This window comes from Apis laboriosa, unplaced genomic scaffold (genome assembly GCF_014066325.1).
Source record: "Apis laboriosa isolate Shangri-la unplaced genomic scaffold, ASM1406632v1 scaffold25_cov139, whole genome shotgun sequence".
Lineage (NCBI taxonomy): Eukaryota > Metazoa > Arthropoda > Insecta > Hymenoptera > Apidae > Apis > Apis laboriosa.
Genome location: NW_025222552.1, coordinates 744529 through 768402, shown reverse-complemented (window position 1 = coordinate 768402; position 23874 = coordinate 744529). Strand labels below are relative to the sequence as shown.

The window sequence follows — 23874 nt, the reverse complement described above, 5'->3', positions numbered from 1 at the left end:
ATAATAATTTATAATAATTATAATTAATAATAATTAATCAATTAATAATTTAACTATTAATAAATTAATAGTCAAAAAAATATTCATATATTTAGTTGAATTTTATATAGACGAATAATATACAATATATATGAACAAAAACTATTTCGAATATTATTATTTGAAGATAGATAATTATAGAAAAAGATTAAAGATTAGATAATTATAGAATCTATTATTTATAGATAATATGAAAATTAATTATTCGTATACTTGTAATTTTAAATTCTATTTTCTAAATTTTGATTCTATTGATGAAGAAATTATAAAAAATTCATTTACTTGAATATTGTCATATTCACATCTTTTGAATATCACATATTTTGATGATATTTGAACAACATTAGGGAAAATTATATATCCCCAATTTATATGAAATATTTTACATTTTGCTAAAATATATACATGTATATTATAATATTATATATATATATATATATACATCCAATATAACATAATAATATTATATATTATATTATTACGTATATGTATTATATTACATCTATACATACGTATATATTAAAAAGAAAAATTTTTTTTTTTAATTATTTAAAAAATGAACACGTTCTCGATTTAAATAGTTTTTAAGTATATTTATTTCTATGCCATTGTTTTTAGTTTAAGTTTTTAAGTTAATAACACAAAATTTTAAGTGCTATTAAATTTTGCCTTTAAGTACGTGGCAGCGTATGCGTCAGTATGCAACTATCCCTTATCAACATTTTATATAAACACATTAGACAATAGAATTGGCATCTAATATGTATAACGGATGAACTATCGTTACATTTACTTAATATCTATTCATTATGAGATTGGACATTATAATATTGGATAAAATAGATATTTAAGTGTGGGATTAATATCACTATTACTATCATTAAGATTTATTTTATATTTTATTTTTGCATTTTACGGATTCGAAAGAATCCTGAATTGCTGAAATTTAAAAATTTAATTCAAAAAAATTTATTTAAATAACTTATAACATTATTTGCAAATAACATTTAAACAATATAATTAAAAAACAATTTATAATCATGATATAATCATACAATTAAAAATTATAATAATACAATAAATATTATAAAATAATATTAAATATTATAAATTAAATAAAAAAAATAATTCAAGAATGTCAATAAAAAGTGAAATTAAATTTTCTATGATATTTAAATTTTTATTTAATTTAACTAATATTTTAATTTAAATATTATATAACCAAAATGTAATTAATATTAAATAGGAATTCTACGAATAATTAACAATACGATGTATTACAGTACAATGAATATAAAATAAAGAAACAAAATTGATACGAAAGAAGGATTTCTGATATAATGCGCTTACAAACTATCATTGTATAATTAATTTCAAAATGAAATAGATCGATCACTTGCGTTTCAAATGCAATAAAAAAAAATACAAATATAGTAACATATATAGTAACATGATTAATATATTCAGATATAATAATCACACGATTAAAATTTAATTAAAAAATATAATTTAAAAAGCAATATTATATATTGAATAAGAAAAAATAAAGTTTAAATTTTTTAAAACAAGATTAAAATATCTTATCTTCCATTTTTATTTATATTTATATTTCTAAACATAATATTATTATTATGTATATGTATATATTTATACATATGATATTGCAAATTTAATTATAAATTAAAATTTATAAAGTAAGAAACATTTCGTTAATTATTATTTTACATATTATAAAGAAGTTTTACAAAATAGAAAGTCAAAATATTAATTGTCAAAAAATATAAATAATCAGTTAAATATGATAGATTAGAATAACCACGTGTTTTTGATGTATGGAAATACCATACAAAAATTACAGAAAATTTTCATTACCTTGTAATTCGTTATCAGCCCGCGTATAATCCAAAATGCAAAAGAAAAGTACCGCACTAAATTTCACTAGTATTGATAAATTACCCATTTTGAGTCGACATAATTTCTATGTCGGTGCAAAAGTCACAAAACTTCATGAAAACTTGAACACTATACGAACATTGCACAACAAATCCACCTCTCACCGTAGTCAGTAACATACTGAAGAAACGAATCCTACTAGAAAGTGGGAAGACTTTCTCATTCCCTGACCAATGACAGGAAGATTAAAACCATTGATATATTAGGGATAAGACATAACATTGCATGTTTTTCTTTAAATTTCGAGATGGCGCACTAAGCGCGATATATAATTTCACATGCGTATATTTAAATTTTACTTTGTGTACAAACATTAGTAATAAATTAATTTATAATAATTTAAATAATAAGTTTAAACACGAAGAATTTTGTTATAAATACGTATTCTTATATTACTTTATATTTTTTGTAACAAACATAATTCATGTTTGTATTAAAGAAAAGTCAAATAATGAATAATTGAAAACATTCATTTCATTAAAAATAAAAATTATATATTTTATAAAATTATTATATTTATAATATAATAATTTTATAAAATATATAATTTATTATTATTAATATATATTATAAATATAATTTATATTATAAATATAATAATTTTATAAAATATATAATTTATAGCATGATTATCAAAATATAATCTACTTTTCCAAAATAGCAATTTTTTTATAATTTTTTTATATTTTTTTATAATTAAATATTTTTTGTTAATGAAATTCGAATATGAATTTATAATTGTTGATTATAAATTACAATTAATAACTGTAATAATATATAATATATAATTCATATATATAAAAATTTAATAAATATACATATAATATATACATATAAAAATAAACAATAAATAAACAGTTTTCTTCATATTAATATAGTTTTATTAAAAGAATATCATTCTATAATAATAAAACATAAAATATTTATTATTATTATATAATATTTATATATATTGTAGTTATAGTATGAATTACAAATTAAATATTAAGAGGAAAAATAAATTAGTATTTTAAACAAAGTTTTTATGATTTATACAAAAAATACGAATATCTAATAATCATATTTAACATGAATTTTTATAAATCTTTTTATAAATATATCGTGTTATGTAAATAATGATATATAATCAATTCTTAAATAAATTTCAAATATCTTTAATAAAATAAAATATTGAAAATTATTTAATTTTGGTAACATTTTATATTATACATCATATAGAAAATATCATGTCACAAAAGTAAAATGATTACAATATATTTTTTACTTATTTTTTTCTTTTTTCTCATTTTAAACGCATTTTTTATAGTTTATTATTAAAAACTTTTTTTCTGAAGTAAAAATATAATTTAATTGTAAATTTCTGTCTATAAATCATTTTGAATTAAAATAAAATTTTCAAATAAAAAGACTCTTAATCTATTTTAATGATTAACAGTAAAAAAATATTTTATTAAAAATATTATTGTGCTATATATGAAATAAGGTAACTATATTATTATTTTGATAGATATCATGTCTGAATATTAATGCAATAAAAAAAGAAAACTGTAATTCATTGGTGCCATCGCAATTTAAAAGTATATATTTTGGTTATAGATTTACTATATTTAAATATATATACAAAGATTCATTTCATTACGCTTTATAACAAAAAAGAATTAAATATTATGAATTAAAATAATACTATTCTTTTTGTATCATTATATACGTAAAACTTTGCATTATGCAATCAAAATTGTGTATTCTTTGTACATATTCTTTCACGTAATTTTTCCTTATTTTATTTTGATTAATGGAATTAAATTTAGTACAAGAATTTAATTTCATAATTTTTTTTTAAATTTTGTACATTCATAAATTTTATTTATATAAGGGCTATTTTGAAATTGTTTGTAGTTATTCCGACTTATGACTTATATTATGTGTTTTATTATTCACTATATTTATATTACACAAAGATGTATACTTAGTTGTATTATTGTATCAATTTCAAATACATTCCGCGAATTTTTTTCTATTATTCGATATTTATAACTAAATAGATTAAAAAAAAAATCAATATTTTTTTTCTTTCTATTAATTATTAATATTAAGCCAGGTCACAGAAAATATATATAACTACAATAGTTTTCAAAAATAAATATAAAAAGAAACAAAAAAAGAACAGAATAGAAAGGAAAAAAAATTTGTAACTAAATTAGATTCAAAAAATATGAAGGCAAGAAATAAAAATACCTATTAATTTTTTAACATTACATAATTGTTTTTGCTACTTTCAATTCGCAAACATTACTACGTTATTTCTCTCACCATATATCACGATGTGACAATTTTATTTTACAGATCTATTTTATACAAATTACTTAGGCAATGTAATATTCAAATTTTTTGCGCATTATTGTTTCAGTGCTTTAAATTATTTTTTTCGCAATTTACAAGCCAAATAAATTTAGCATTTACACAAGACAGATCATAAAAGATTTTTCTTCCATATCACTTTCAAAATTAATTAAATTTAAGTGAACCATGCGTACAAAGAGAATTCTAGAATATCTAAAATTTCTGTAATATCTTGATTTATATCTTTCTCAATAGATTAAATATGTAATATATATATTATAATGACTTACCATAAAACTGAACTGTATAAGAATATGTACTTATAGTGCTCTATGTACGCAAAGTTAAATTTAAAGAAAAAATATTACTCCAATTATTCATCACACCATTCAATCCAGAAATTATTTTGTATCACAAGTATTAATTATAATTATCCATCTAAGATAGAATTTTGTTTCTCTTTCATACATAATTATATAATATAAGCGTTTTGTTTATAATTCAATTTTCTTATAAACTCAGTAGCAGTATTTTTTGGCTATTTGTTTCTTTGTTTTTTATGTTACAAAGACTGCTCTTTACATGTAAGTAATGAGCTCTGTCTTGAGGAATTTAAAAAAACCTAAATACGTTTACTTTTAAGTAAACTGTTTGTCTGATCTTATATTAAAACACATATACTACAATTCTAAATAAAATGCTTTTTTTATGTTCTTTGAATTCTTTTTACAAGATATCTATTTACTACATATGACATATATATACAAATAATCTTTTTTTTTTCGACAACTATTTTTTATATTTATATAACTAATATTTAAAAATGATTATTCTTACTTTGCCATATTTTGTGTTGTGAGAGGAGGAATGGCAAATCATTTTGTAATATTTGCTGATATATATGTGTGTGTGTGTGTGTGTGTATACACACATATTACACACACAGGCACGCACACACATCCATATATATATATATTTCGTCTATTCGAAGTAATATTATATATACATTTTATTCTATATATTTTTATACAATTTTTCTGCTTTTTACTATTTCTCCCTGATACATCAAGAGAATCAATATCATCAATGTGCTTATATTTGTTATTACAAAATCTTGATTCTTTTATATTCTTACAAAATTTGATGAAAACGACAATGACAATAATGATAGCGCAAATGATTACAATAATAATAATATGAAAAAAATAATATAAATCAGTAATTATCATAAATTGTATAATAATAAGTAGCAATTAATTTAATCATTAAATTGTATATATGCTATTAAATTTTAATCACTGGTTTCACATTCATAAATTATAGTATACAATGAAATTATAATCGTCACATGCCAAAAAAAAGAGAAGATAATATTTCAGAAACAAATCTTCATTCTTTTTCAGATTATAACAATAGCTACATTTATTACAAGTGTTCTCTTTTCAAGTAAACATGTGAGCTCGTTCTCTTTAAATAAAGAAATGATTTATAAATTAATATGTAGCTATAAAATAGACAAGGTTAAGAAATAAAAGGAAATATATGAGCGAAAATCTATTTATTTACACCTACATGAGATTTATATGTCACAATTGATCTTCAAAAAATTATAATAGAAATAAGTATTATTACACTAATATTTTCCCGCAATAAAGAACATTAACTACACATGCTTACTAAAGCAATATGATTTTAAAAAACGAAAAAATATTTTGCTATCATTGAAATTGTATAATAATATAATAGTCATTTTTCACATAAGAACTTTGTTATTTACAGGTGATTTCTTACATTCACAGGAGAACACTTGTCTATATATTTCTTATCCACACTTCTTTCGAAACGTGTCAAGAATCTTCAAATTCCATCAATTTAATTGATTAATAATCCATCTCATTTTATATATACACATACAACTTAGAAGAAATTCAGTGCTGTTTCATTTTTTTGTTGAATTATAATTTTTGTTCAAATTTTGATACAATATGCCCCATTATTCCTGCGTACATGATGTTTTAGGGAAAAATTTGTTTTCAAATTTCATAAATATTAATAAAAAAGCAAATACTTTTTTGATTAATATTGTTCCTCAGCAACAATTCATCTATACTACAGATTTTAAATTAAAAAATCTTCCTTTTACATTAGGTCAAAAAGGCCACTGTTCAAGGCCACAGGCCAAGAAAATTAATTAAATTTAATTAACGAGAAGAATTTCCGTCTTCATTTTCGTTAATTTCCATTTTCATTTTTAATTCTCAAGACAGTAACAGCATTCTCGTTTCAACATCTTGTACATTGGAAGATATTTCTGTCGAGCATATTGATATTTCGTGTATGCAAATTACAATACTTCTGTCCTTTATACATTTAACATTTTTACTTTCACACTTCAAACACACTTATGCATCGAATGATGCAAAGCGTAATTTCAAAACGTCTCAAAATTATTAAATGCTGAAAAATATAAATTAATTAATTATTAGATTTTATTAAAATTGAAATTAGATTTCAATTTTTTTCAACAAAAAATATTAGTTATAATAAATAGTAAATAAAATATTAAATTGTTATATATAAATATATCCCGTTATATATATAAATATATGAAGATGTTTTGTTTTACGCTTTGTTAATTTGAATGTATATTTTTATAACAAATTTGTTTTACAAATAAATTTGAATATAATTTTTTATAACTATTAATCATCATTCGGTGCTCTAAATTAAAACCATATATTGTAAAATACTGAATATATTTTTTAATAATCTATAAGCAAACTCACCGAAGTTTCACGTAATCCGATGAAGGTTACATTTCGGTATATACTGATTAGTATCTAAGTCCCAACCTTTTGTTAATGCACAGGGATAATGTGTAACAGCTTTACAACCACGTTTAACGCAACCAATATTTGCTCCTGTTAAACCACAAGAGTCACATATCGATTTTGCTGCATCCCACACAGCTTCTTGCAAACCTGTTACTCTTCCACCTATAATAATTAATTTTTTCAGAATCTTATAATACCGTATTTTTTATATTTAATCAATTTTATATATATATATAATAAACACTTATAAAGAAATTATTTTTACTATACCTGCCATGTATACTCCAGCTGCCCAAACAGCACATTGTTCATGAAGCCAAACTTCCCAACGTTGTTCTTCTCCGGGCAGTACGGTCATTCCCGTAAACATGGCATTAGTGTTACTTTCAATGGAATTTCTTTTCTTTTTACCCATTTTTGCAGTAAATTGATCGGCTAAACCAGCATACCTCAAACTTCTTTTATTTTTACCGCCTTTTTTTTGTTCTGTAGTAATTTCTTGTTCATCAGCAGAAAGAATTCCATCTTCTAAACGTTCTTTGCCAATTAAATATGGTCCAAATAAATCACTCAAGACACCAGCTGGAACCTATAATTTAACAATATTATTTCTCAATTTTATGTATAATCAATAATTGAATTGAAAGATATTTAATATAAATACTTGAAAAAAAAAATAATACACATACAGTGTATGTTCCAGGTGTTATATGTGGACCAGCTAAATTAGGATGTGGTCGAGCCGGATCCCCAGGAATTACAGAATGAGGACCTTGTTTACAAAATACACAAACCCATGTCGAATCTGTTGTATGTGCATCATAACGCGACGATAATGTTGAACTAAAGAGACCTGCTCTACTGACTTTACCTATATAAAATATATAACAAATTAAATTATAAATATATATTAATGAAATTATTTATTATAATTTATATTTATAAATATTTTTTTAAATACATATTTAAATTAAAAATATATACCTCTATAATCTAAATCGTTTTGATGACTGAGCCTCTTACTTCTTCCCGCATTACTATTTCCAATAGCCTTTCGTTTTTCTTTACTTTTTTCTTCTTCTTCTTCCCGTGGAGCATTAACTACTTGAATGCTCAATGGACTATCTCTTGGACCTTCAACATGAACTACTGGTCCACGAGATCTAATAGAACTTGCATTTGATCCAGAATCATATGCCATTTCTCTTATTCCATCTACTTTTACATTTTTTTTAGTCTTTTTCGAGGCGTCTTGTTTTTTTGAACTTTTAGATACTTTTCTCTTTTTGATTTCTTTCTGAGGTATATCATTGCCGACAGTCCCAAAAATATTTTCTGATGATCTAGACATTTTTCGTTTACCTCCCTGAACTTTGGTTTTCTTCCCTTTCTTTCCAGATATTTTGGTATCGACAGTAGAAGAAACATCAGTGGGGTTTATATTTTGTGTCTCTTTTGTATGCAATATATTATTTTCCAAATTTTCAGCTTTTGTTGTACTACCAGTTTGAAGTTCGGATTCTGTAAGTTCTGATTTTGATTCTTCTTTTTTGACATCTGTCTCTGTCTCAACAATACCAGCAAACATTTTTTCAAGTTCTGATTCAACCTCATTAAATGGATTTGTATTATTTACAGGTTTTGGACTTGTTACTTTTGAAAATTCAGTTGCATCATCACTAGATTTTCTTCTCACCCTTTGATTTGATGGAGTTGAACTAGGAGGTGTACTTTCACTACTTCTCCGCCTTCTAATAGGTTGATTTTCTTCACTTGTTTCTTCTACGCTTTCTTCAATTTTTTCAGATATTCTCTGTTCTGTTGTATCAATATTGTCTTCTAATTTTACAATTGAAGTTGTATTTGTTCTTTCTTCTGGTATTGGTTCATTTGTTCTAGCTTCTGTTGGTTCTGTAGGTTCTAATTCCATATCTTCTACTTCTGTTTTAGAGTCTTTACTAAGTCGTACAGGTTTTTCTAGTTTTCTTTTTCTGCGTTGTTTAGTATTATCATTAGAATCGTCATTGCTAAATGCTGGAGATACTACTTCATCTTCTCTATTTGGAGATTTCGACTTTTGTCTATCAGGAGACATACTTTTAACGCTCGAGGTATCTTTTTCTTCTACTGGCATTACAATAACAGATCCAATATTTTCTGTGCTACCAAGCTTTTTATTTCCACCTTCTAATTTTTCTAATAGAGAATCTACACCTTTCTTACCTCTTTTTGGCAAATTTTTAGGTGATCTAACATTTGTCTCTTCAATTTTTTTATCTCGTTCTGAAGATGATTCTCTTTTTGGACTATCTGTTACATCTTTATCCATTCTAGATGTAAGATTTACAATAACAGGTAGAACATTTCTTGGCACTTGTGCAATAACACTTAAAGTATCTTTATTTTTTGTAACTTCAGGTTCTTTCTTTTCTGAAACTACCCTTTCAATTGTTACGCTAGGTGGTAAATTTATAACTTTTTGCGTAAAATTATCGACATTCATTTCCTTAATCTTATCATGAAGATTTGCCACTCCTTTTAAATTGCTTTCAAAATTTTTTACTGTTATTTTAGGTGTTGTAACTTCTTTAGTTGAAAGTGAAACTGGTTCACTAACCGAATTAGGTGTTGGGACCGACGAACTGATTCCACTATCAGACGAAGTTTCTCCATTTAGAGGTATTGGAGGAGAAATAATATTTCCATTTCTGCTACCTTTATCTACATTTCTTGCAGTTAAACTTATTGGAATATCTTGAGGTATTCGAGAGTAATTTTCAGGAATAATTTCAGATGTGGAAGATAAATCTAATGTATTTTGTGAACCTGGTGAGTTTCTATACTGACTTTGGTTCTGCCTATTATCTACCAACATTTGTAAACTAAACAAAGGATTTCCTGGAGTATTGGCTGGAGTAACAGTCTTTGATGGAACAGTTGGTGTATGCCATGTTGGAGGTGCTTGAGTATGTGCAAGTTGTGGTGTAAGTTGTGAAGTTATATGAGATGCTCTTGCCATAGATGGGTGTGTGTAAAATCCTGCTGGACTTAATGCAGCACCTGATAAAGCTGTTGGATGAATATTCAAGCCTGAAACTACAAAAATTATTTTTAACTTAACAAAAAAATTTTTTTTTTATATTATACATCTTAAAAACATTTAAAAATATTACCTTGACTTTGTGCCATTGTAAGATGATTCCAAACCGTCTGAGGAGGAGGAGTACCAACCGGAGGTCGGCTATGACCTGGATATTGTCCTGACATTTCGAAATCCTCCCAATTAATTAATATTGATTTGTAAGCACTCGCAAAATGTGTGTGCTTTGATTTATTTATCTGTTCGTCTGAAGATTCACTTTTAATACTTGTATTTTTGACATTCAAATATGAATGTATATAAGAAAGATCTTTATTTTTCTTTTCACATAGAAGTAATGATATTTTATCATTCAAATGTTTATCAAGAGCAAGAAAACTTTCTTGCTCTAAATATTTATTTGGTACACAATCTGAATTTGTTTCTAAATTTTTACATAATTTATGTTTTGGAGTTTTAAGTAATGTTTTGTTAATTTTTATGTTAGAAGATATCTCATCTAGATCTGAGAATTTTAATAAACCATAATCTATTTCCTTGTACTTTGTAATGTAACAATTTTCTATGTTATTGGAATGATTTATTTGATTTGAAATGGCACAGTCCTTTATAGATACTTTTATATCTGTAAAATTACAAAGTTTCTTGTTATCTTCACTTTGTTTATTACAACAATTTTTGTTATCTTCCAAATTTTTTATTAAATTAAGTGGCTTATCTTCCTCAGAATCACAAAGAAGATTATAAGTATTTTTATATTGTTCCAAAATTTTAGACAAAGTCTTGTACTGTGTAATATTTTGTATATTTGATTGTTCTGATAAACAAGTAAAACAATCAGAAATTTTATGATAATGATCAATTTCTTTCTTCGCTTCAGGTGAATTTTCAATTTTGTTTTTACAAAATGAATAAATGACTGTGTCTTTATTAGTATTCAATAAATTAGTTGTTTTTATTTTATTATCGTCACTATAACAGGTACTACAATGTTCCTTATGGTTTTTAAGCACAAGTTCTGAGAATTCTGATAAGCATTTATCAGTTATATCTTTCTGTATATCAGAATTTGCTACTTTATTATTATTTATAGGTTGTATGAAGTTTATAAACTGATTAACATAAGATAAATCTAAATCTGATGCACTTATATTTTCTTCCTTGTGACGTAAATCATATACATCAGGCACATCACCATGTGCTACCAATTCTTGTATGTAATCCCACTGCATGAAATTATTTGATAGCGCCCATTTTGGCGCAACTCCAAGTATAAATGGCCCTGTAAATAAATATTATCATTGAAAATTGACTTCTATCATAACTTATTTTATAATTAAAAATTTAAGAAATTATATATTAATCAAATTTTTAAATACAAATATATTTAAAAAAATAAATAATATTTAAAAAATTACATAAAAATAAGTTTCCTTTTTTATAATAAATTGTATGTGAAAGAGGTGCTAAAAATTATGTTTACCATTACTGAAAATAGTCCATATATTTTGACAATTCACACCATAATATTGATATAAAATATTTACGCTTTGTTCATTAATATTCATTAATGGTATATATTGTGTGCAGTAATATTGATAATTATTTAATGAATTATATAAATCAGAAGTTTTGGCCGTTCCTCCTTGTAATATATAATTATAAATATTTTCTATTTCTGAAATTATTATAAGAAAATATACTGTATTAGTAATAATTAACACAAAAAGATAAGTAAAGATATAAATCAGAACTTTTGGCCATTTCTTTTTATAATATTATTAATGTAATATTATAATTATAAATATTTTCTATTTCTGAAATTATTATAAAAAAATACAAACAAATAAATATTTATTTTTTGTTATATTAATAATAAAGAAATATAAATAAAAATATCAAATAAATAATATAAATACAAAATTATAACTTCTTAATATTCTGTAACAATTCATACAATTACATAAATTTGTAGAATACAAAAAATTTATTTAAATATTATTTTTTTTAATTTTAAATAATAATAAAAATCAATTTTTTATATTAAAATATTTAATGTAATTTATATATTTCACAAAGCGCAAATTCTTTTTGCAACAAAGTTTATGATATATTGCAATGTTTACATTTTTTAATGGTGGTTGTCTTACAATTTTATAATTTTCAATATTATAAATGAATATCTTTATTGATAATTTTAATGTATTTGCATTTAAAAAAAAATGTAAATATAATCTCTTAACTTCAAAAATTGATAAAAACCATTTGAAATAGAAAAAACAATCTTATTTTATCAATAATTATATATAAATTCAATACATAATTGAAAGTACCCCTTCACAATATGTTTAAATAATAAAAGATATATAATTTATAAAATATAAATTGAAGATCTAAGGATAAATTTTAAACATAATGAAGAAAAATCACAGTATTTTGTCATTTGTGTCAACATTAATATATTCAACAATTTTAAAGCACTAAGTTAAGTTTATTTTGAAATTTTTTCATCATAGATTTATCATTATTTCTTTTTAAAAAAACTATCACAATAGTATCGAAAAGAAATTCTAACGGTTTTCACAGAAGCACAACGTAAGTAATAACACTGTAAATATTTCAGAGCCGATGTTACCCACGAGGGAAGCGATGGGCATGCGAATGTAACACTGTGTATTTCGATTTCTTCATCCAACGGCGTGGTAGCAGGATACAGTTCGTGTACTTTTTCGTGAATTCCAATGGCATGCAGTATGCGTACATGTACGGCACTAGAGCACGCATATATACGAAGAAAACACGTTAACCAAGCCGCGCATATACACCCATAGAAACACACGGATATTATGTATGTATACATATATCAATGACGTGCGTTGCGTGTGCACACGTCTATGCACGCACAACGTGCAAAGCGTGGAAAGAAGACATCTAACCCCGTAAACTTCACGCACATACACAACGAAACGCAAGCAAAGATGTAGTTCCCGCACCTAGACAGTATTGTCGATAACGCGCGAGCCGCGCGTGCCGACACGCGGAACTATGTGCACTTATTCAAAAATTGCAAGTTCCGCGCGATCTATCTGACGCCCAAATATCTCATTCCCAGAACATTCCGATAATTGAAATTTTCACTTCATACACAAGAATTTAAGATCGACAGATTGCATGATGCGCGAGATAAACGCGTTGCATTGTACCGGCACGCATGCACGCACGTACCATGCACAATTCAGGCAGCGCACACAACACCAACACCCCGACAAGACGTACGACACGGACATGGATGCCTCTTTCTTTCGCGTAAATCGATGGACACATTCAATTTCACTGGCTTTTCCCGGTAGGCCTTTTATTGTAAAACATGCCACTGACGATTGCTATAGTTTTGACATAGTCACAGGATTACCACGGGATACGCACCTTCCGCACAGGGCCCTTGCCAGGGGCTGGCGAATTTACGATTTTTGGTCAAAAAATCGTCGGGGCATCAACCAAAGCAGAATTTCAACAATGGTGGCCAGCGAGCCAGCCGCATGCAATGCTGACACCTCGCGGTGGCGGCGCAAATTACGTTTCTATCTTATTTCCTCTTTTACTAATTTTTTACATTCATCCGTTTATAATCATACGTTCTACCTTACATATATGTATAATCCTTTTTGATGATTCTTATTACTACTTTTTTTTTATATCAATGATCAACATATTTAATAACGGATTTTAAATTAGAAAATTATTATATTTGTTAAAATTTGTTTAAGTACATTATTTTAAATTATTTAACAAAACTAATCATATAAAATATACATATATATTTTAAATTTATTTGTTAAATTGAATTTTACAAATAATATTTTCTCATTAATATAATAATAAATGATATTTAAATTTATTAAAATATATTTGTTTATAAATAATATGTAATAAAATCGTTTAAAACGTGCATTTTAAAATCTTTTTTATAATTTTAAATTTTTTAAATTTTTGAAATATAAAATATAATTAATATTTTAAACAAAATTTTTATGTTTAAGTTCTATGTGTACTATCATATTTATTAATGATAGCATTAATGTTATTATTATTAATAATTACTATATGAAAACTTGAAACTACCCTTATCATCAACTACATTCATGATCTATATCTATTAAATTTTTTTTTATTAGAATTCTAACCATATGTTACATAGAATTGCGCGTATAAATTTTAAAAATTAATTTGAAAAATTTGAAAAATTTGATAATTCAAAAAATAGAATATATATAATTAAAAATTTTTTATTAAAAATTTTAATATATAAGAAATTATTATTAATATAACATAAACTTATATATATTATTTTATTTATATTAATAATTAGTTTCTTTTAAAAATTCGATATTTATATTTATAAATATATTTATATTTATATTTAGAAATAATTTTTTTATTATTTTTATTATTATTATTTTTATTATTTTTTTTTATATATTAATTATCTATATATTTTTAAATTTTATATAATACAAAATTCTATATTAAATTTAAAACTTAAAATATATGTTTATAAATATGTATATATATTATAAACATTAAATATTGTTAGTTTTAAATAAAGTTAAAAATTAATAATTAAAAAATTTTTATAAAAAATACTTCTAAAAATATATAAAATTATTTATTTATATCATATAAAAATTAAAAAATATTATTATGTTTATAATTAAATTAATATACATTATTTAAAAAAAAAATACTTACCATGTCCTGGCATTTCTTTTGTTACTAGATTTGATTTTTTTTAGAATAGTTCGATGTTATTTAGTATAATTTTATAATAATAATTCACTATAATTAAGTCTTAATAATTAACAAATCTATGTTATATTGTTCCGTCAAATCTATATTGTTTCTATTAACATCAAACAAATATTTTTCAAAAATCGCGGCGATATACATATACAAACATTTCCCTATGTGTATAGTATCGCTTCTACGTCTTTCTGGAATCTTCTTTGACAAATATATAAATTTATATAGCTAATAATCTTTATATTAATTGCTATACGATTGAAATTTAAATATGTATTTTACACTATTGTTCATGAATCACACACGATTATTTGTTTACATTTAAATGCATGTTATTTACATTGTTTATTATCAAACAATTATAAAGTTGGAATAAATAACTGTTTTTGTTTATAATGATATAATTATAGTAATTGAACATATATATATTTTTTATGATAATTCAATTGTATATTTGTATTTCTTTAAATGTACACTTATCGTCACGTAAACAAACATTATAGTGACGCAACCCGCCAAACGACACTAGCTAACGAATATATATGTATATATATGTATACTTATATGCATATATTAAGTGATATGAAGTATATTGCATCATAGATGGCTCCTGCCAACACTAAGGCGCCAATGACCGTCGTCTGCTAGATTTGACAATTATATTTTTAATAAGTTAAAAATATAATTTTATTATATGTTGATCTTAAAAATATTTTAAAATATTAATAATTCTTTTTTTATAATGATTTATATTAAATATTAATTAGAAAAATATTATTTTATATGAAATATCGAAATGTAATAATGTTGTCGTCTGCTTGATTGACAGCTGCGCAGGTTTAGAAATCAGCGCCGAAGTAGTGAAGGATACGGATATTTAGATTTGTGACAGTTTTATCTAAAATAGGAACAAATTATTGTTAAAATGATAATTATAACAAAGTTTGTATTAAATTTTTGAAAATATAACATATATGTTATATATTTTATTTTATTTTTCACTTAAATATGGAGGCGGAAGTTAGAGTTAATCATCGTTTTTCAAGTATTTTCAATCACAATGCAGTTTGTTATGAATTTTAGTGTGAATGACGTGTCAATGCATAGTCAATGTGAGACTCAAAGTCAAAGTGAATTTCGTAATAATATAAGAGAAGTATATATAAGTGGAATCTAATTAACCTGCAATCTTTAACGAGCACAATGCTTTTTTATCAAATTTAGTTTACAGCACAATATTGAAAAATTTAACTATAGTTTCTTCAAATAATTATGAAAGAATATATGTATATATAAAGAAAATGAATATTATATCTATAAAAAAAAATCAAGAAGTGGAAACTAAATTGTCATTCTAAATATCATATTTACAAATATGCATTATTTATATTTACATTATTTATTATCATATCATAAATAATTCACTATATGAGAATCTTAAATTTATTAATATTTGAAGTGCAATTATTTATTAAAATAACATTATATGTATTTCTTTAAATATGAGAAGTATAATGGTAATACATTAATATGATAAAAGTATTATAGATTAGTTAACAAGATAATTCTTGTTTAAGATTCTAGTCTATATTGTACAATAAAATATATATTATTTTTAACATAATTGCACATTATTCACATACGTACAAGTATCTATAATTAATTTAATATTATCTATAATTAATTCTATAATTATCTATCTATAATTATCTATAATTAATAATCATAAATATATTAAAAGAATTCTTTTTTATATGTTAAATTATAAAAAAAATAATTATAATTATATGAAAAAATTAGAAATGCTTTTGTTTTGATTTATATTTAATAGTGAAATATATAGTAGATCAATTATATTAAACTATTACTATTAATTTTTTTAAATAATATATTTGGAATATGTAGTAATAAAGTACTTTATTCATTAATAGTGAACTAATTATATGATATTTAAAATACAAAACTGCAAATACAATGGAACAATATGAAGAAACTGATATTTCTAGCATAACAAATGCTAAAGCTGATATTTCTCCTAAATCAAAGCAAAAGAAAAAGTCTCTTTGTCGTATGCTTATGAATAAAAAGACCAAAGTTGGATGTTTAGAAACATCTTATAAAAATGGTAATTCAAATAAGAATTCTAAACTGGAAAATTCACAACATGGATCTCATACCACAAAACTTTCATTATGCTGTGCAATGACTGAACGCAGTAGAACACCACCGCAAAGTTTAACTGTTAGTAGATTATCTCCCACTACTTTGAGTCATACTTCTGTTAAATCTGAAGTAGCTTCTGCTAATGGAAATTGTCAAACAAATGCAATAATAGAAAAAGAAGAAATTTACATAGCAAATTTACATAATACATATAATGTCCAAGAAAATATAGAAAAGAATAATATTTTTATGGATAAAGATCGACAAAGTACATTTATTGAAGGTAAGAATCATATTTTATTAAAAATTTGTATAAAATGTATTGTATTAAAAATAATTTATTTCTCTGAGAAATTAAAAACTTAAGATTAATTATTTAATTAATTGATGAATGATTTGTTTTAAATAATTTTTTTATTCATTAAAGAATTATTAAAATATATAATATTAAATATTATTTTTTATTTATGATTATTGTGATAAATTTTCTATTTTTGTCATTTCTGTTTATCTGTTTTTGTCTTTCAATTTAACTGATGAGATAATAACCTTGCATATCCCCACCTTATCTTCTTCTACATGCAAAATTGCTTTCATTATATTATATTTAAATAAGGAAATGTGATTTTACTGATAGTCAGTTAACACTTAATCTTTGATATAGAAACATCAATATTTCAAAAATTGTTTTAAATATTATATTTTATTCTATTTATTCAATTATATATTAAACATATCTAATCAAAGTAAATAATAATAAATCAAAATAAAATAAAAAAAACCTCTTTTTTTAATAAATTATACAAAGTATTTAAACAAAATAAAAGTGGCAAATTAAAAAGCAAAGCAAAATTTAAAATTTGAAGAAGCTTTTGAAAAATGTATTGAAAATTTAAATATTAATATCATGAAAAAATAAATATATTTAAATTTCAATATGATATTAATTTTGATAACACAAAAAATATTAATTTATATAACAACTTTCAAAACAATAAAATTATCTCTCATGAAAATAAATCAAATATAACTCAAATTTTTAAACAAAATGATCATTTATCCTAATAATTCACATGTAAGCATATTCAAAGACATAGGAAAGCATTTAGTGAAAGTAATATTCAAAGAGATGAAAAAAGATGAAAAAAATTAAATGTAATTCAGACATTTAAATAAAAAAATTACATTTTTAAAAGAAGATTATAACATAAAAAATATACATTTATTAAATAAAAGATTCTTTAAAATATTTTGATTCTTTTTCAAAAATTGCAAATTCTGATAATATAAATTGTTTACAAAAAACACATAAATTTTTTATTAAAAAGAAAGAACATAATGCCACAAGAGAATAGTGAAGATAGTGATTTCTCTGCAGAGTCAACAGAAGATTCATTTGAGGAATCATCAGAAGATGAAAACGAACTTTTTATTGATAATGAAAAAAATGAAATAAAATTAAAGGATGAATATTTTACGAAAGGAAAATATATCACTTATTTCTTCTTGGAAATGGAACGGCAGTTCTACAATCCTTTTGACGTTTACAATATGGTTCAATACCATGACTCTAATACTGAAAAACCAGGAAAAGAAGGTATAATAAAATAAATGAAATATATGCGGTTTAAAATTTGCAGTTTAAAATTTGATTCTTATGCTTCTTCAAATATTTTTATTTTATTATTATATAAGTATTACATTATTTCTTCGATTTGGCCACTTGTAAAGTATAATAATATTTAAATAAAATTATTACTTATGGATAAATATTATTAAAAATATTATATAGATAATTTGAATAATTCATATTGAAAAATCTTTACAGTGACTATTTTGAATTTTTCATATATATATAACATATATGTAATTTATATATATATAATATATAATATAATATAATATATATAAATGTTTATTTATTTATATATAAATAAGTATTCTTATTTTAGAAATAATTCAATTTTATTTATATGTGTAATTACATATCTATTGAGAAAAGAATAAAATATGAACTTCAAATGAATCATAGACATTTCTGCTAATTTTCTAATAACTCTGTCAGTATCAAGAATAACTAGCAATTGAATCAATTTAGTTTCATTACAAATACATGTTGTAATATCATTTAACATTCTATTTTGTACATGATATTATTTTAAATTACATATGTGTTATTTAAATTTTATATTCTTGTATTTTTATATTATTTTACATAATTTTATATTATTTTGTTGTTTTAGGTGAAAATTCATCTTCTGGATCTATTTCTCCAAATGTTCCTGCATATTTAAGACAAAGACTAATTCATAGACGATCTGTGGATAATTTAGTAGGAAATTCACCAACAAATTCTATGAGACATTCAAGTCCAGAATCTATAAAAAGTGCACCTGTTCAACTTAAACCACGTTCCACATCTCATGATGCTTTGTCTAAAAAAAAAGAACGTCATCAATCTCAAACAACTGGAGCATCTATGGATAGTTTAGCAAAACAAGCATTATTAGCTGCTCAAGTTCTTAATTTGATTCCTACACAAAAAGCACGAGAAAGGTACAAACTTTCATAANTTTATCTTTATAAATATTACTACTTCTTTATTACAGAAATTTTCTTCATGGAAGAATTGCTGCAAATTCATTGCTTGGACCAGTAGAACTTGAAAAAGTATTACCGAATCGCGAATTAAAAATTTTTATTGGAACATGGAATATGAATGGACAAAATCCACCAAAAGAATTAAATGATTTTATGTTACCTTCAGATATAGAAACTGTTCCAGATTTATTAGCAATTGGAACACAAGAATCTTGTTCTGAGCGAAGCGAGTGGGAAGCAGCTTTACAAGAAACTCTTGGTCCTTCTCATGTATTACTTTGTAGTACTGGTTTAGGAACATTGCATCTTGCACTTTTTTTAAGAAGAGATTTAATTTGGTTCTGTTCTATTCCTGAAGATGCTAGTTTCTCAACTAGGACAGGAACTGCTTTTAGAACAAAAGGAGCAGTAGCTATAGCTTTAATGTTATTTGGTACAAGCTTTCTGTTTGTTACTGCACATTTAACTGCACATCAAGATAAAGTTAAAGAAAGAGTAAATGATATTAAAAGAATAGTTAGAAATCTTGATCTCCCTAAAGATTTACCTACAAGACATAAAAGCAAAGGTATAGATATATAATTATTTATTATTATTATTGTGTTATAAAAATAAATGAATATTATGTTTTCAGATGTAACTCAAAATTTTGATTGCATATTTTGGTGTGGTGATTTAAATTTTCGATTAGCACAACCACGAGAAGAAGTTATTCAATGGGTTACAGATACATATTTTCCACAACAATTACCTGTAAATTTACATAAAGATCAATTACAAACAATTCTTAATGAAGGAGCAGTTTTACGTGGTTTTGAAGAAGCTCCAATTACATTTCCTCCTACATATAAATATGATCCTGGAACACAAAATTTTGATTCAAGCAGTAAACAACGCACACCTGCATACACTGATAGAATTCTTTTTAAAGGAAAAGGACATATAAGAGGATATATTAGAAGAGTTAGTCATGAAAGCTCTAGTTCATATAAAGATGGAATTATAGAATGTTTGGTTTATGATTCTGTACCAAGTATTTGTACTTCAGATCATAAACCTGTATGGGGAGTTTTTAAAACAACTATAAGACCTGGTATTGATACGTATGTACTTATTATTCATATAATTCAATTTATTTCTAAATTATATTATATTTTTTTATTAATGTTTATTATATTTATAGTATACCTCTTGGTGGAGGTTTGTTTAATCGTGAAATATATTTAGAAGGTATAAAAAGACGAGCAGCTGCTATGGATGAATCTCATGGAACTTCAAAAGTATGTTTAATTCAATAAATATAAATAATATAAATTTCATTAAAGAAGAAATTTCATATTGATAAAATTTATATAATGAGCATTATATTCATTTCTAATTTTTTAATGCCAAAATGTGAGATCATAGATATTGCAATTCTTACAATTAATATTAGTTCTTTTTTTGTATGCTCGATATATGACAAATTTATAACTGTTCATAACTTTTTTATATGAATAACAAATATTGTTTTTTAGTGCAGTTTATAGAATATGCTGATATTGTACAATGATATTGCACTTTGTAATGTTTAATCAAAATATATTATATAATATATTAGAATTTCCATTCTTATAACTAGCAGTAAAAGTGCTGGTTATGATGTTATATATACCATTTTTAAAAAATATATATAAAGAAGAAGAATAAAATAAAAACAGAGATACTCCATTATTTTAAAATTTAAAATATTTATAAAAGACATCATTTTTTTTACAGATTCTCTGTATGTAATTTTATCATTATGTTTATATATGTCATTTTATTTAAAAAATATAAAAATACTCAAAAATTTAAGAAACATAAATATTGTAATAATCATTTTTATTTAAAAAAATTATATTTTTGAATATTTCTTCTAAGTAAGTAATTTACATAAAAAATATAAGGTTTAAAATGTATTAAGTTAACAAAAAAATATTAATAATATTAATATTAAAATTATGAAATTCCTAAAAATGATGCATTTTTTATTTTTGTACTTATGTCAATATCATGAAACTATTTGTAGTAAAATTAATGTTAAATTTTATTGAAATGAACATCTGATATACTTATTTATTTTTATTATATTTATTTAATTCTAATCATTTATATATATATATAAATTTTATATAAGAACATATTAAAAATTGGTAATTATAAAACTACAGTACTACAATATATATTTTTTATATTTTGAAATATTAATTTTATAATTAATTTATTGAGAACATCCATTATATTCAATGTAAAAATATTTGAAATTTCCATTTTTTAATAATTAAATTATATTTATATAATAAATTTTATTTCATAATTAAACTTGAAAAAGTTTTTTTTTATTATTATAATTGTTTATAATAGTTTTTTATTATTAAAATTGTTATAATAATAAAATTTAATTTTATTCTAAATATTTAAAAAAATTGATAAGAGTATTATATGAAAACTTAAAAATATTATATTATCAAATATTATAGTAAAAAAAAAAAAAAATTATATAGCTTGTTCAGTAGTAGTTTTAAATACTAATAATTATAATTATTAATTTTTTCGATCTTTGAATTTAATATTATAAATTTAAAAAATTACAATATTTATTATTATTTTAATATATCAATAATATATTATTAATATATAATTAATTTTAATGAATAATTTATAATATTCATATTTAAAACAAATTCAAATTAAATCAATTGTAAAATTAATCATAAAATAATTCTTTTTATGTTTTTTTAGAATATATTTTTTAATTTTTTTATCTTGAAGTAAGAAATATTTTAATTTAAAAGAATTAAAAAAATATTTTGTATTATTATAATCAAGATTAATTAAATTTATAAAACCTATAATAGAAATATATTATTTATCTTTTTATTATATAATATATAAATATTGGAAATACAGTTTCGAACATTATACATATTTGAAAAAAGAGATTTTCAATTAACAATTAATATTTATAATAAATAAAGATTCAATGTCCAATGCTAAGCTGTCCAATGTTAAGCTAATAATTATTTATCATAATACAATTATTAATATTATTTAATTATATATATGTTAATTATTTTATTTAATAATAAATTATTTTTTAAAAAGATTATTAAAATAAACCATATTTGCTATATATATATATATATATATATATATATATATTACTATTATTTACTATTTACTATCATTATTATATAATCTAATTTAATATTTTATTCATTATTCATTAAATTATAATGTACAGTAATATATTATTTGAAGATATATATATATATTAGAAGTAGAAAATAAGTGCTATAAAACAATATAGAAGCAGAAATACAATATTATATATATAAAAAATAATTATTGATTTAATAATGTTTAATTATATTTTAAAAATTTGAATTTGTTAGAAAATATTTTAATGTGATAAATATTTTATTTATAAAAAATAAATTTTTATCAACTATTTTTATATTTATCAACTATATAAATTAAATTGAAGATAAAAACATAATGAATACAATTTATATGTATGGATAATAACATATTTAGTTTGATTGAATTTATATCTATTAAAAAATGTATTCTAAAATTTAAATATATATTTTTCTATCTATTAAATATTAATTGATATCAATAGAACAATTCTTATTTAATAGTTAATAGTTCATAAATAATATACATAAATAATATACATAAATAATATACATAGAAATAAATTCTATGAATTTTTGATTTAATGTATTACTAAAAACCAGTATCTGCTTAAAATTTATGGTAATAGATTTTTATTTTATTTTATTTTTTAAAATTATCATTTGTTCTTTATAGAAATTATAAAAAAAAAATAAAGAAAACATATTAAAATATATAAAATACTGAACTAGAATAATTGAATAATATAATATAATTGAATAATTATTACTTTGAATAATTTTAAATAATTTACTTTAATTTTGTATAATTTTAATGTAATAGTATTTTATTTATATATAATATTATATTTTTTTTCAAATAATATCTACATTAAATTATCAA

At 22.3% G+C, this 23874-nt stretch overlaps 3 protein-coding genes across 12 annotated transcripts in view; 1 reads left to right on the top strand and 2 right to left on the bottom strand.

The window, feature by feature from the left end:
• LOC122713632 overlaps positions 1-2132 on the bottom strand; it is a 34567-nt gene extending 32435 nt beyond the window's left edge. Inside the window, exon 1 of the mRNA XM_043934265.1 lies at positions 1912-2132. Coding sequence (XP_043790200.1) covers positions 1912-1999 — 88 coding nt within the window. The 5' untranslated portion in view covers positions 2000-2132. The remainder of the gene's footprint in view (positions 1-1911) is intronic.
• Positions 2133-4133: 2001 nt separating this feature from the next.
• LOC122713624 (uncharacterized protein CG5098) lies at positions 4134-15458 on the bottom strand. 8 transcript variants are annotated; one of them, XM_043934243.1, is made up of 8 exons: positions 13693-13744; positions 11750-11944; positions 10340-11548; positions 8151-10262; positions 7856-8037; positions 7437-7755; positions 7119-7328; positions 4134-6789 (listed from the first exon to the last, which is right to left on the bottom strand). In XM_043934243.1, the coding sequence occupies exons 2-7, from the start codon at positions 11832-11834 to the stop codon at positions 7126-7128; spliced, it is 4110 nt and encodes a 1369-aa protein (XP_043790178.1). In that variant the 5' UTR covers positions 11835-11944; positions 13693-13744; the 3' UTR covers positions 4134-6789; positions 7119-7125. The 8 variants fall into 8 exon arrangements, with proteins under 8 accessions (XP_043790178.1, XP_043790176.1, XP_043790177.1 ...); XM_043934241.1 differs by lacking the exons at positions 11750-11944; positions 13693-13744 and adding an exon at positions 15016-15458; XM_043934242.1 differs by lacking the exon at positions 11750-11944 and having other exon boundaries at positions 13693-13908.
• Positions 15459-15919: 461 nt separating this feature from the next.
• Positions 15920-21518, top strand: LOC122713630 (inositol polyphosphate 5-phosphatase E). Of its 3 annotated transcripts, none has more exons than XM_043934260.1 (7): positions 15920-16008; positions 16998-17512; positions 18608-18826; positions 19473-19785; positions 19839-20398; positions 20465-20933; positions 21058-21518. In XM_043934260.1, exons 2-7 carry the CDS (start codon positions 17041-17043, stop codon positions 21089-21091), a joined length of 2067 nt encoding a protein of 688 aa, XP_043790195.1. In that variant the 5' UTR covers positions 15920-16008; positions 16998-17040; the 3' UTR covers positions 21092-21518. The 3 variants fall into 3 exon arrangements, with proteins under 3 accessions (XP_043790195.1, XP_043790194.1, XP_043790197.1); XM_043934259.1 differs by having other exon boundaries at positions 21014-21517; XM_043934262.1 differs by lacking the exon at positions 18608-18826 and having other exon boundaries at positions 21014-21516.
• The last annotated feature ends 2356 nt before the right edge of the window (positions 21519-23874 follow it).